This window comes from Aythya ferina (genome assembly GCF_964211825.1).
Source record: "Aythya ferina genome assembly, chromosome: 11".
Taxonomy (NCBI): domain Eukaryota; kingdom Metazoa; phylum Chordata; class Aves; order Anseriformes; family Anatidae; genus Aythya; species Aythya ferina.
This window is the reverse complement of record NC_140307.1, coordinates 21,722,717-21,736,781: the sequence shown is the minus strand read 5'-3', so window position 1 is coordinate 21,736,781 and position 14,065 is coordinate 21,722,717. Positions and strand designations below refer to the sequence as shown.

Here is a 14,065-nt window from a genome sequence, read left to right as displayed (position 1 = left end):
GCCCCTGGCCCTCGGAACGCCGCGGGGGCACCGCAGCCCGCCCGGCTCCCCCTCAACGGCCACGGCGGGGCTGGCCCTGCCTGCTGGGGGGCTGCGGAGCCGGGAGAGCTCCGGTGCCCCTCGGTAGCGCCCCCGCGGCCGCCTGTACTCCCACAATACCTCCGCTTTAGCACCCCCCTCTCAGCGATTCCCCTCCCCCCCCCGTCGTTACCGTGAAGGGGACGTCCTCGACGCTGCCCACCGAGTAGCAGTTGTCACCGGGGTTGACAGCGCCGGTGAGCACCTGGTGGAGGTGCATGGCGGCCCCCCCCCCCCCACACACACCCCGGCTCGCCCGGGGACGGCAGCGCCTCAGCCACCGCCGCCTCCACCGAGCACCGCGCGAGCGAGACCCGGATGGCTCCGCGCTCCCGCCCGCCGCACGGGCACGGGCACGGGCACTGCCCGCCACGGGAGCGCGCGCGCGCGGGAGGGAGGAAGGCAAAGGGAAAGGTGGGGGGAGGCGGCGCACGCGCCGGGCAGCGCCCGAGTCAGGTGAGGCGCGAGCAGCAGCAAGAGCCCCTATGCGCGCACCCGGCCGTTGCGCGGGTGATGGGTGGATGGGGGGAGCCCCGCGCGCGGGGCGCTTGAGGAGAGCTGAGGGGCTGAGGGGGAGCGGAGGGGCGCGGGCGGCCGCTGAGGAGCCTCGGGGTGCCGCGGGGTGCCGCGGGGTGCCGGGCTCTCGGCTTACGCCTTGAGGTGAGGCTGCGGCAGGGCGCCTCCTAGGAGCAGGAGGGAGGGAATTTTTTTTTTTTTTTTTTTTTTTTTTTTTTTCTGGGAGGGGGAAGGGGTTTTAATCAAGCCGGGAGGTGGGCTGGGGAGCGGGAGGCGTGAGGGAAGAAGCGCTCGGGGCGGAGGAGCCCGGGCAGCGCCTCGGTGACTGGAAGCCTGCGGCTGGACCGGCGATGCTCGGGTGCGCTGCGCTCTGCAGGTGCAGAGAGCAAGCTGCCCGTTTATTCACTTTGCTTTAGAGAGTATTTTTTTCCATTAAAGAGCGTCACTTTCTGTCACGTTTCAAAATTCTCACCAAGCTCTTGGGAATCAGTGAGTGTCCCTGCAGCTGCTGTTCACGTTTGAACAGAGCCCGCGGGATGGTACAGCCTGCAGTGGGTACCAGGAGCCCTGCAGGCCCCCTTGGATTAAGAGAGCTGCTTCGTGTCAATGAGAAACAAGTGTTTCAAACTTGTAAACGTCCATTTACAGCACCTTGATGAGAAAACTACTACCTTTTCCTCTCCTTGGACATTTATTCCTGGCAGGAGGCATCGGTCCCGCATCCCAAGGCCCAGCTGCACCCCAACGTTTCTATTTCCCCTTGCTTTTTTTTTTTTTTTTTCTTGCCTTATACTGCTTCTTGAAAGTACACATCTCTTACTGAACAAATGAGTTTACTCAGAATGCAGCGGTAAATTAAAATATAATGAAGTCACCTTTTAATGACAAAAAAAAACCAACAACACACACACCAAAAACCCAACAAAAATGTCAAAAAAGTAAGATTGACCCTATTCCCATGCTACTTAATGTCTGTTCCCTTTTAAAGGGGATGCTATCTCTATTTGAGATGAAATGGGAGATAACCATTTTGATCTTCAGTTGGCCAGGTTACATATCAAGCTACTATAGAATGTTCTCATGCTTCCACTGATACTTACTATTCCATAACTTTTCTGATTAACTTCCACATAAAATGTATGCTAATTTTGTTTCTGTTTTGGTAAGATTTTTCAAATGCATGCAGGAGGACTTAAAGGTAAAACCAGTATATTTTTGGAAATCAGTGGAATAAAGTTTAACTAATGCCTGAAAAGATAAGGAGCTTTTGAATAGAAAATCAGTGCAGGCAGGCATAATATTAAGTAGGATGACAGGAGAACACTGTGATCTTAAGAAAAGCATTTTCCTCTCCTAGGTGTAGTGAAGCTGTCTGGTTTTCTTTGCAAAGAGTCTTTAGTGCAAGTAGAGTACTTGCAGGACCACTTTGATCTTACTGGGTGACAGACATGGCTGGTGAGAGTTCGGGCTTTTAGCTCAGACTTCTGTTACCTAATCAGACTAAGAGTGCCAGTAATTCTTAAGCGTGCCAGCTGTGAGAGAGACTTATTGTCTGAGCTGGTGAGGGATTTTTTAGTGTTTGACTTGTGTGGCGCTCTTATTCCACTGTGACTTTGTTATGGGACAGAGAATGAAGCAGGTAAGATTCCTCTTTAAAGTGAAAATAATGCCAAAATAGGGATTTCCTAGTAAAATACTGTGTTTGGGGCTGTGGAAGCAGACCTTTGTGCAAGAATTGCTCTCCAAGTACCTGCAGATAAGCCCTTCCCATTCCTCCTGAAAAAAAATATTTTCACCTGAGTTTTGCTGACAGATCAAGTTTCATTTATCTTGATTCATCCTTATTTGTGACTTAAATATCTCATGTTGAAATGGTTTTCAGTGCATATAGCGGTGGTTTCTATGCACAAGAACAAGTAGCAATCTCTCCCATTCTCCCCCCTCCTTCTCTCTCTGAGGGGAAAAAGAAACACGTAAGGGGCATTTTTTTCATTTTTGTTCCTGACTAGCTTGTTGCATTGCTCAATAACTTTGCTTAGGGTTACAAAGCAAGGAAAGTATTGGCACTACCTCTACTGTAAGCTGTTTGCCCAGGAATTCCCTCCTTTGGCTTGAAATTAATTGGAACTGGGGGAGAAGAGGTCCTATTACTGCAGGAAAGCAGCTGCTGGACAGAACCAAAATGACAGTTTAATTTATGCTAATAAACCACAGTTGGAGCAGCACCTTAGGTGGAGATTTAATAAGAACGCTTAATTAGGAACGCTTAGGGTACTTTGCTCCTGGCTTGGTCTGGTAGGATGGATTAGATGACCTCTCAAGACCTTGTTTGCATGGTATGTATGGATGACTCTTTGTTTGCCTTCCCCAAACAACAGGGAAAGAAAAAAAACAAGCCTGTAAGTATTCAAAGGTTGGGACTTTCACATTCTTTTCTGTGGCTTCCTAAATGAGTGAGAGAGAGGCAAATGAGAGAGATCCAAATTTAGAAAGCAGGCACTGAGCTACACAGATGCTATGGAGAAATAACTTTTATTTATTTTTTTTTTCATTTGCTGTAGGAAGGAATATAGTTGCTTGGCAAAATAAGATATACAGAATAATCAGAAGGAAATATATGTTGGTATAGAAATAATGATTATAAAACAAGCAAAACCAAAACAACAACAACAAAAGAACATATAGGCTTTTTTTTTTTCCTAGGTTTCCTTAGTGGTAGAAGGGTAAAAATCCAAGTGTCTTATGGGGAGGGGAAGAAATGGTTCAGAAGATTATACTGTGGAATTTGCACAAGAAGAAGTCCTAAAGCACATATGAAAGAAATGTTCTGCCCATAGCCTGGGGGAGGAGGGGAAGTCTGAAGAAACATTATGGAAGATAAATAGCCATATTGGACACATTTCATTTTATTTCAAAAGTGAAATGCTGCATTCTTGAGTTGGTATCTTGAAGAATGAGGAGCACACCTTGTTTGGACCACTGTGTCAGTTCCTATTCTGCTGAAGGCCTTTACCTGTTCACAAGAGACACAGAGCTTTTAAGCACAATGCTTTTATGATTCTGTGAATGTTTTCCTCGTGATTCGTGATGTCTGCCTTGAATCTTCACTGAATTCTTGAAAAAATTGTATTTTTATTTGAAGAAAAGTTGTCTGTTTCCCACCCCCGAACTCAAATTCAGCTGTTAGCTTGGAGAAAATCACATGCTTCAACTCATAATAAGTGGCACCTCTTCTCTGCTATTAATTTCTAAACTGGAATGTGTTTTTGTTGCTGTACTTTTGCTATTACTGACAGAATAGGATTGGCTTTTAACTGACAGAATAGGATTACTGACAGAATAGGATTGGCTTTTAACAGGTTAACTTTGTAAACTGTTGCTCATTGTGTGCTGAAGAAGACATTCATCTGTGAAGGACGATCACTTCTATACTGCTGAAAAGACCTTGTTACAGCACCATTTTTGCTTGGATATTTTTAAAAGATCATGTTTCTAGAAACTGAAAGTTCTCCTTCCTCAAGGGTACATAAATGCTGAACACTTTCTGCAGTAGTTGGGTGTCTAAACATGTCCACCACTGTGGACCATTACTCTCCTGTAATCACCAATGCTTCAGTTTTAAAGAATGAAGCTGAGTGAAGTAAAAAACAATAACATTAAAAGCTGCTCCTAAATTGCATCTTTTCAAGAGTTCTTTTAAACCACAATTAGAAACCTCTGGAGGGAAAGAACCACTGTTTTAAAAGTGTAATCTAATTAAATTGTGGGGTAGAGAAAAGGACAGATAGTTAAAACAGCACAAAGGATTTGAGGCACTTGTTTAACAGTGCTGACTCCATGACTAAGGCAGGTGATTTCTGGAAGCCCTGTATCTTACTTTTCTTCAGAAGCTTCAAGGTTTTTCTTTCTTTCCTTCCCAGTCTGTCTAATCATGATGCCAGCTCCAGATGGCTAGAATTTTTGGAGAGAGTTGTATGGGATGGGTGTTTTTTTAAGCAATGATTGAGTTGTTTGTTTATTTTTCTGTTGTAAATACCCAAATGCTAAGAAAGCAGAGACAGCGTAAACCCAAGTTACTCCAAGTAGCTAAATGCTAATGCTATAGACAATTTTAGTGAGATGTTTAGTGATCAAATGTTTGGAATCACTTTCAGAGAGTTTAGATACTAACGTACAGTAGGAGGTACTGTTGTTTTAATAAATATTTTTCATCAGATGGAAGAATAATGCTTTCTACTTTTGCAGTTCTGATCATGTGTATCTTCTCTATAAATCTCACAAGCATCAGGAAGAAAAGGATTAATACATGTGGCTATTTGTGAACTCAGTGGAGGGATTCTAAGTGCATATTCTTCAACTTTTACTCTAAATGATGATTCAGTAAAACAACAAATGATTTTATAGTCAATTACATACAAATAACTTTCCTGACCCATGATAAAGCATTCTATATGAGACTGTTTTGAAGGCAGTAGATGTATGTGAAGGATTTTCCAGGCATTTCTCCTGGTCATATTTTTAAACAAACAAACAAAACCTCAGACTCATATGTCCTTAAGAAGGGTGAAACAAAATTGAGTTGTATTATGCTACAGTAAGGTTTTAATTTTTGTGTCTCAGAGGCAGAGATTTCTGTCCTTAAGGCTGTAAAGGTGTAACGTGGTTATTTATAGTACAGGCTCTTATCTAGAAACTGGAGGACACCAGAACAAGATTCCGATTGTGAATTTCTGAAGCCTGTTTTCAGGTACAGACTGTTTCTTCAAGGAAGAATTAAGGAAGACTTGAATTAAAAGCCTTTTTGGGGAACATATGCCAAAAATCTCAGGACCCTCATTTGAAAAGTTTATTCTCAATTTATGTGCGTTTTGCTTTCTTGGTAGCTCTTGTACTGTGTATTTCTGCAAATTCATGGTACTTTGTCACTAATACATCCTTATTTTATAAGAAAGCTATTGTTACTCCAATAAGATCAAGAATCTGTAAGGGAGTAGCTTTTCTCTTGTCTTATTTTCATTTTGCTTTCCTATTGGTACTCTTCTTGAATTTTGCTGGCACTTACATAGTGTTTTTTTAAAGCAACATATAAATCTACATTTTACTTGCTGTGCCATTCTGCCGAACTTATTTCCCATGTGTATCTGAATGTATCCTAAAACAACAGATTCTTAAGACTCACTGGCTTTTGGTAAGACTACCTTGAGCCCACTGTAATATTATCTACACTTCAAATGATTGTAATATGGGCTTTTAAGTTGCAAGTGAAAACAACTGAGCTCTTAATGTTATAGCTGTCACTTTTGTGTCCTTTGAACTGCAGATGGAACTAAAATATGAAATCACTTATGTATTTAGCTGTTGAATGTCACTATGAACCAATTTTCTTCTACATTTGCAATATTAAAAACAATAAGCACTGTTTTTCTAGATAAATGTATATTAGCATTGGTTGAGGAAAAGGAGTGGAAACAGTATCCAAGTAGTTTAATTTGTGTTCCTTATGTGCTCAACAGAGCAACCTGAGGAACAACTCATGTAGAGTACCTAACTGTAGGTTTTTCTAAGTGCTCTCTAGAAGAGTTTACCAGTTTCTTGACTCTGCAGGGAATGCAGCATGAAGAGAGATGTACTAAATGATACTGTGAACTAGTTCATTGTGCAACAGGTCACAGTTCAGTGTAATTGATCTGTGCGCAAGCTGCTAGGTTTTGATTTGGTTTGGTAATTTTTTGAGGGCTAATAATTAACTCTTCAGTATTCAAGTCAGTAGCATATGCTTCGTGACCTTGTTGATACTCAAGAGCCAAACCATTGCTAGTTACCCCGATAGTATTTTCTTGTTTTGTGAACAACAGTGTATATTGGGGTGTGGCTTAGGCAGTGCAAATGTGGTTACTATGGGTAACTTTGGGACCACAAGCTTTATGCATTTCCAGTGAGCGTGTCAAGACCATTTGAACCATTTGAAATGAAGTAAAATAGTTATCAATATTCTTCCTTACTGATATAACTGAGGCATCTCTCACCAACTCTGCTCACTGATGACATTTATTTTTAAACTCGAGTTTCTCTTGTCTAATTAACTCTTAAAACGCTGTGGATATAGAACTGAGCATGTACTTAGTAGTAACTGGGACTGTACAGGATTCTGATATTTTTTTTCTATATATCAGACTAAAAAGTTGAAAATACAAAATCTCCTGAGAAACAACAACTAAACATCTTTTTTTTTTTTTCTTTTTTCACCAAGTATCTCCAGTCTGACCACTTTGTGAACATAAGAAGCAAAGAACTTATATGCCTCTCTAGATGAAAACTAAATTCATGGGAATCAGTTGCAATGAATATTATTTAGCTGTTTTTATCCTTTCTAAAACAGTCTCAGTGAAGTAAACTTCAGGAGGTAGAAAGCAACAGTAATACTCATGAGCAGCCTTTCAGTGAGTTAGGTTTGAGTTACTGTCATTTTCTTAATAAAGTGTTAAATTACCATTTAATTATGTACTTATTTATTTTAGATTAAGGAAATAGTATAGAGACAGAGTCCTGTGTTCAGAGGCAACTGCAAATTGATTTACTAGGAAAGGGACTGACAGGTATTTGCTTGGCATGACCAAATGACCTGGCTTTTTTTTTTTTTTTTTAATCAATTATACCTTAAGTATTAATAATGTTCTTTGCATGTATGTTATATATGCAAATGCCACTCAGGATGTGGCACTTCGGGCACATGCATCGAGCAAAGTGCTGTCCCTGTATTCAGTTGCTAAAATAAATAGTGTTTCATGCAAGATTTCTCAGAGGTCAGTTCAAGGATGACATGTATGATCTATGAAGCTCTATGGCCTTCTTCGTTTTAAACTGGTGACTGGCATTCCTTTGTGGGATTTGTGTTACTAATAATAAATAATAAAAAACAAGTTACTGTTAACAGTAAGCTAAATATATTTCCCAGAAGATTATCAATGGAACAACTCATTTTTTTTGAACCTTCTCTCCTGTGAATTTGAGTGATCTGTAGAGGTTTATAACTGTGGAGATTCACCGTGCAGGGATAATTAAGGATGATTGATTGCCAATCAACATGTCTGTAAGGAGCATGTAGATTTTACTCTAGTCTTCAAACTGATCTGCACAATGCTTTAGTATGTGTTAAAGTGACATTTGCTTGAATCTTTATATTATGTAGTACTGAGAATCTCTAGGATTATTTTGGGACGTGAGCTGTGTGTTCTGATCTTGCAGACAATTCTGAGATAGTAATAAAGATGATGCCTATGGAAAACATCCTCTTGGTTTCCACAACCGCAAACAGGATATGAGAAATGAAATGAATGCTAGCCATTATTAATGATAGTGGGCAAAGAGTTCACTGAAAGGGCATTGTGCCTATCCTGTTACATACCTTAAATTAAGTTGAGACAAAAGGTAAAATTTGGACCTAATTAAATCCATAGTTTTTGCCAGTGACTTGGTGGGAAGAGTGTTTCAGGTTTTCTTTAATTTGTGTGTGTATGTCTTTGGGGTCTTGTGTTTTCTTACCTGTTAGCTTGTGATCCCCCCCACCCCTCTAATGCTTTCTGCTTTATTTTTATTTTTCCCACTCCATCTCCCTAAACTCTTGAATTCCTTAACTCAGGTTGATCACATGCAGAAGTCCCTTGTACATACTATGGAAATTCATGGTGGGGTAAAGAAGAGAACTTTAATTAGGCTTATGCTGGTGGATAGGCTGCAGTGAGCGCCTGTTGTGGATGCCCCGTCCCTGGAGGTATTCAAGACCAAGTTGGATGATGCCCTAAGGAAGCTGATCTATTGGGTGGCATTCCTGCCCAGGCCACGGGTTTGGAACTAGATCTTCCAACCCAAGCCATTCTTTGATTCTGTGATCATTCTGGCTCATTCGGCACAGGAGGAAACTAATGTCAATACCTTTGGTTAGAGGAAGCAAGTGGTAGTATTAAGGAGAGGACTTGTATGTGCCAAACACCTTTGACAGAGCAGCAATGCATGTGTGTTCTGAGGGTGTGCACGAGTAAATGAGTTAAATGTCACTGATATTTGCCAGCAGCGTGATATGGAAATGCTGCCCACTGCATCACACAGATCTGCTACCATCTGTTCACAAAGGTTTGCTGTGGTAAGAGGAGTAGAAAATTGTATAATTTTCCACATGTTAAAATTGTGGAAAAACTTGCTTTTTTTTTTTTTTATATATATATATATTTTTTTTTTTCCCATGGATATTTGTTTTCTGAAAGTCATCTGAAAACAAGTCAAATCTCTTTGTTCATAATATTTGGAATTTCCATGGATGGTATAAGTGTAAAGGAGCCTTATCAATGTAAAAAATATTTTTCTCTGTATCTGATCAACATTATGTTTTGCTTTGCTTTGCTATTCCAGCAAATATATAAATCCAGAAATTAAGGTAGCAGGACAAGCAGTCTATTATTTGAATCTTATGGTATTTCTTATGTATTACTAATGAAGTACCCAAAAAGGTTCATTTCATTATGACCTTATAGTTATCAGAGAGTCTATGTTTTCCTTTTCAGAGTTAAGCAAATCAAATAAAAAATGACAATTGCTGCTGTGTTTGTTGGTGAAGGGTGTTTGCCATCATTCTTGGTCAAATAACCTATTTAAAGAAACTTTATTTTGTCGCTGCCTATGCAGCCCCACCAGGGCTGTGTGGTGGTCCACCTGTATAGTGCCTCAGGCTACCAGCTTTTATCAGGGATAAATGTTAAGGTCTTAAATGTATGGTTTTACTAAGAGGACCAGCTGTATGAGTAGGGCCACAAACTCAACACCTTGGATAGCTGTTTTTCCATCTGTATGGACACCAGCTGTGCTGTGTTACTGAAGCATGCTAAAAAATGTGAAGTACAGCATATAGGATCTATAAGCAGTATATTCTGATGTTCAAATGGTCTCCAGTTCACTGTCCCAGCACATCATTGTGATACATCAACCTGATCTGGAGTCATCAGCTTTCATTTAGCTAAAGCATCTGTCACTGTTTTGCTGACATATTCTTGTGATGGGAGCAGTAGTTGCTACCTCTTATCTTCTGCCTCTCCTCATTGCTCTAGAGATCCCCTAGAATAGGAAACATCCAGGCTGAATTTCTTCTGTTTCCAGCTGCATTTTGTGGATGGCAGCACAGTACCCCTTGTCTCTTGCTGCAAGTGGTCGGTGAGGTCAGCCTTGCATTTGTTCTGCTTTGTATCACAGATATGAAGTAACCACAGCAAGCTTGAGAGAAGCCAAGTGCTCTCTGTTTGGTTCTTGAGCTGGGCTCAGGCTCAGCACAAAGATTAATTATTCCATTATGTCTTAGCCTGAAATGCAAAAAAAATAAAATCCAACTTTGAAAAGGAGAGATGCCTAGGAGAGATGGTGCAGCACTGCAAATGACTTAATTATTTAGTCCTGCCATGACTAAGAAAAGTAGTAGATATAAATCAGCTACTTTGCAATCCAGCTATGTAATAATTTATTATGGTTTGAACAGCTTAATTTGATGCTTGGGTGCTTAGACCTCTAGCACCAGTGTAGTCTCCATCTGTGCAGTTCTCCTAACAAAGTAACAAACAGATTAATTTATAGAGCTGGCTGTTGACTGAAATCCCTGTTCTGCAGAAAAATTTGAAACTTTATTAAATTTAAACCAGAACAACTATGAAGCAGGAATTCCAAAACTTAAAAACAACAACAAAAAAACAGTTGATGTAATAATTCAGTTATTTGGGACTGTCAGACACTGAGCTGCCAAAAATGTGATTTTTATTTTTTTTCTTTCCACCACTTCTTCCACCTAATGTGGGAAATCTGGGAACTGGTGCTACAAAAGCATCAGAAATTCTTTCCAATTCCAACTGCAGAGACTGAAAATAGCTCTATTTATTTATTTATTTATTTTATGGGGAAGAGAAGTGACAGGGTCTATGTATTTTGCTCTATAGAGCCCAGAGTCCTACAGAAATTTTGTTATCTGCACTTGTGTTCAGTCATTTTGTAGTCATGTTGACCTACCTGACTATACAATTTGTATTTATGATGGAAAAAAAATATATGCAATATACATAAATAGTGCATTAAAAAATGTGTGTGTGTGTGTATATATATATATATTGTTTTGGCTATATATAATATTGGTTTTGGTTAAATTTGGTCTCTTCACTGCTCCATGTTCCAGGGAACAGGGTATTTGAATGTTGCTGGCTTTTTCTCCTATTTCCAGCTGAGAGCAAATGAACAGATGGAAGTGGGAGATAAAATGACAAGCCAGCACAGCCAGTGTGATTTATTTATTTATTGAATCTGGGACGACAGCACACTTATGGCAGAAAAGGTAGTAAAAATATGTAAGTACCTTTTGAGCGGTGTTTGTGTGTCAAAATTTGCTTTAGTTTCTCCCTGGATGCAGTAGGAGGGGAAGTAGTCTGTGCTACTATACATAGAAGGGGTTGGATTCATAAGGTAAGAAACATTAGCATTTCAGAACTTCCAGCTGGTGGTAGCTGTGAGAAAGTTCTGTGATTCATTTGGTAAAATGTTCCTCATGGTAACTGAGGTGCTTCAGACTTGTTGGTTCTGCCAATGGTAGAAATCACCACTGGTCTCATTAGATGTTACACTGGTCATAAAGGAAGCTTCTCACAACATTGCTTTTCTTCATAGTTTGTCTGCCCATTAAGGTGCAATTGTAAATTATTTTTGCCTGTAAGTTCATCTCAGAGTTCAGCAGACCTTAAATTTGCTATTTAAAAAAAAATATGAAGCAACTACACGAAGTATCAAAATGATTCACTAAATTTTCTTTGTCCTAACCAATCAAGGGAGAAAATGAATGATCACTTCCATTAAATTCTCTCCTCCATGTTTTGGAGCATGCAGCAGGTAGAACAGCATTGGAATTGGATGTCTAGTAGAAGATCCAAAAAGAAGGAGTGGAAGGAGGAAGGAACTTTAACAGTTCTGGATTCTTATCTGCAGATAACATTTTGGGGAAAAAGTGTTGTCTGCAAGGTGGTGTCCAGATGATTTATGGTAGCCAAACAAATATGCATTTGTATAGCTTTGTTCTCAGCTATGCTATTCTTAAATATTTACTGTTTGGCCTCCAGTTTAGTGTCCCAAAGTGCAAATTTGCGCCTCTTTGCTAGTAATTAGTAAGTACCAATACTGTGAAATAGATCAGAACAATTGCCCAAGGAATACTCTTGTATGTGCCTTAGAAAAATGACTAAGCATCCTCCAGGGCAACATCACATAACACTTTATAGTCCAGGAAGAGCATATACTGACAGAATGGATGCTTAGAGAAATACAGCAGAAGGCTTTCAGTCTTTTTATTACAGTTTTATAAGTTAAAGAAAATATCTCCAGGAACATGGATAGTTGCAAACCAATTCCCCTCTCCCCTGAAAACCTGAAAGATTACAAAAAACATCGAATATCCAATTTACATACACAGAAAAACAAAAAACAAAAAACAACAACAACAAAAAAACAACAATGTAGGAATAGGGCCACCTGTTCAGAGAAGTGATTATAGAAAAATTCTGTCTTCCTTTGCCTGTAGAGTGAGAGACAAGATCTTTGTCTTATAGTGACTTTTAGCTTTGTTCTTTATTTCCAAAGTATGTGTGTGTGTTTGGTGTTGTGGGCTTGACAGACACCAGAGAACCTTCAGTTATTAATCTGTATTTCTGATCCCAGAATATCTCTCTTCATGCTGTACTCAAGGAAAATGTATTTAGAAATGGCCCTTACCAAAGAGATACTTGGGACCTTGGTTAATGCAATTCAGCCCTATTCTTCTGTCTTTATGCAGGCCTATGTGTGCTTACATCATTTCAGGGTCATTTTCCAGCTCATTAAAATGTTCAAATATATATCTCCGTTACGTATCTATCTCTTCCTTTTAATAAAAACATAAAATATATATTTTAGTATCTAATGAATAATGTAAGGATGGGGAAAAAATGCAAGATAAATTTGCTAGCTTTTCTGTGCTTTATTTTAACTAGTCTGCATCTGTTGATGTTATCTTGTCAGGCTTCTCTGAGTGATGCATACTGAATGTTAAAGTTACATAGCATTGGGGAAAAGGAGGCAGGAAGAAACATATATTATGTACATTACGTATGCATTATCTACATATGACCCTACAGACTTTCATGTCAGATGATATCTGATATTATAATTAGATCACAAAGTAGCAGAGGAAGGGAAGCAGTCATTTTGTCATCCATTAGGCAGCATAAAGTCATCACAAACAGAAACCTTCATTAAGTTGGACATGATTAGTTTGAAATGTGAACCATGGAACCAGTGGTGATGATATAAAACTTTATTCTGAGGTATACTGTTGTTAGCGTAATATTTTTGTATTCCTTACACTCAGTGTATTATAGCAAGATCGTGTAGAAGTAAAAAGCTTACTCTTTTTGAATAACGATCAATATTCAAGAACCAAGGGAATGGGCAATGCTCTCCTTTTTACAAACTAAAATATCAAAGAAAAAATAGAATTGCTAATAAGAAAAGAAGATGCTTAAACTGCAAGAATAAACTTGATTTCAGTAGTTTTAGATTTAAAGTGTTATTCTTAGTGTTGATCTTTCAAACATAAAATCAAAATATCTGTTTAGATAACACACCTAGAAAACTGCCTTTCTGTATACATAAATGTTGATCTGCTCTGGCAGAAACTGCATACTTTAAAAGGGTGGATTTTTGTCTTAAACTATTTATTGTTTGTACATATTTTGTTAAGAAGTAATTAGAAAGTCGACAACCTGACCCTTGTCAACCCCCTTCCCTAGATCTGATGAAAGAATATCCTTTTAATACGTTTCCTTTATCCAGGCTGAACCAGAGTATTGCTTGTGGAAAGGTAATTTACTGGTGGCAAAAAGAGAACAAATTTATAGAGTTTCACCTTCAAAGCTCACTTACAGATCAACCATGCAGTCATACAAAGCATGCTGAAAAATTCTTATCAGTGCTGGATTTGCTATCAATTGATAGCAATGATAACAAAGGATCTGTTGATTTTTACTGTAGGAACACACTGGCCTTTTTTGTTGTATTTGACACCAACTAATTAGGTTGGTCTGTTCTCAGAACAACAGCATAGAAACAGCTGCTTTCCTGTATTGTTATTCTGTGGCAGGATTTTGTTGCTTGCTAAATTGAATACTATTCAGTTAGAATTGAGGCAGGAATAGTATTGATTCTTGGGAAAGCACACAGAACTCTTGAGATTCTGTACTCCCATTTATTCATCTGTTTAAATTTAGTGCTGGTCCTAAATATGTGGGTATTTTATGAATACTCAGAGATTGGGGATGGCCAAAGCATGCTGAAATATTTCCACCTGAAAATACACGTAAAAGCTAGTAAATTGCTGTCCTTTATTATTATTATTATTTTTTAAATAGAACATTAGTGACAC

General features: G+C 39.3%; 1 protein-coding gene and 1 long non-coding RNA gene across 3 annotated transcripts in view; one reads left to right on the top strand and one right to left on the bottom strand.

Annotated features, from left to right (window-relative positions):
* Nucleotides 1–364, bottom strand: part of LOC311442590 (dmX-like protein 2) — a 36,040-nt gene extending 35,676 nt beyond the window's left edge. For both annotated transcript variants that reach the window (XM_084531967.1, XM_084531968.1), the window contains exon 1: nt 212–364. In XM_084531967.1, the coding sequence (XP_084388093.1) occupies nt 212–298 (87 nt within the window). In that variant the 5' untranslated portion in view covers nt 299–364. The remainder of the gene's footprint in view (nt 1–211) is intronic.
* A 2,481-nt stretch (nt 365–2,845) lies between these two features.
* Nucleotides 2,846–4,273, top strand: LOC311442595. Its single transcript, XR_014696767.1, has 2 exons — nt 2,846–2,930; nt 3,298–4,273. It is a non-coding gene; the product is annotated as an uncharacterized lncRNA (long non-coding RNA).
* The last annotated feature ends 9,792 nt before the right edge of the window (nt 4,274–14,065 follow it).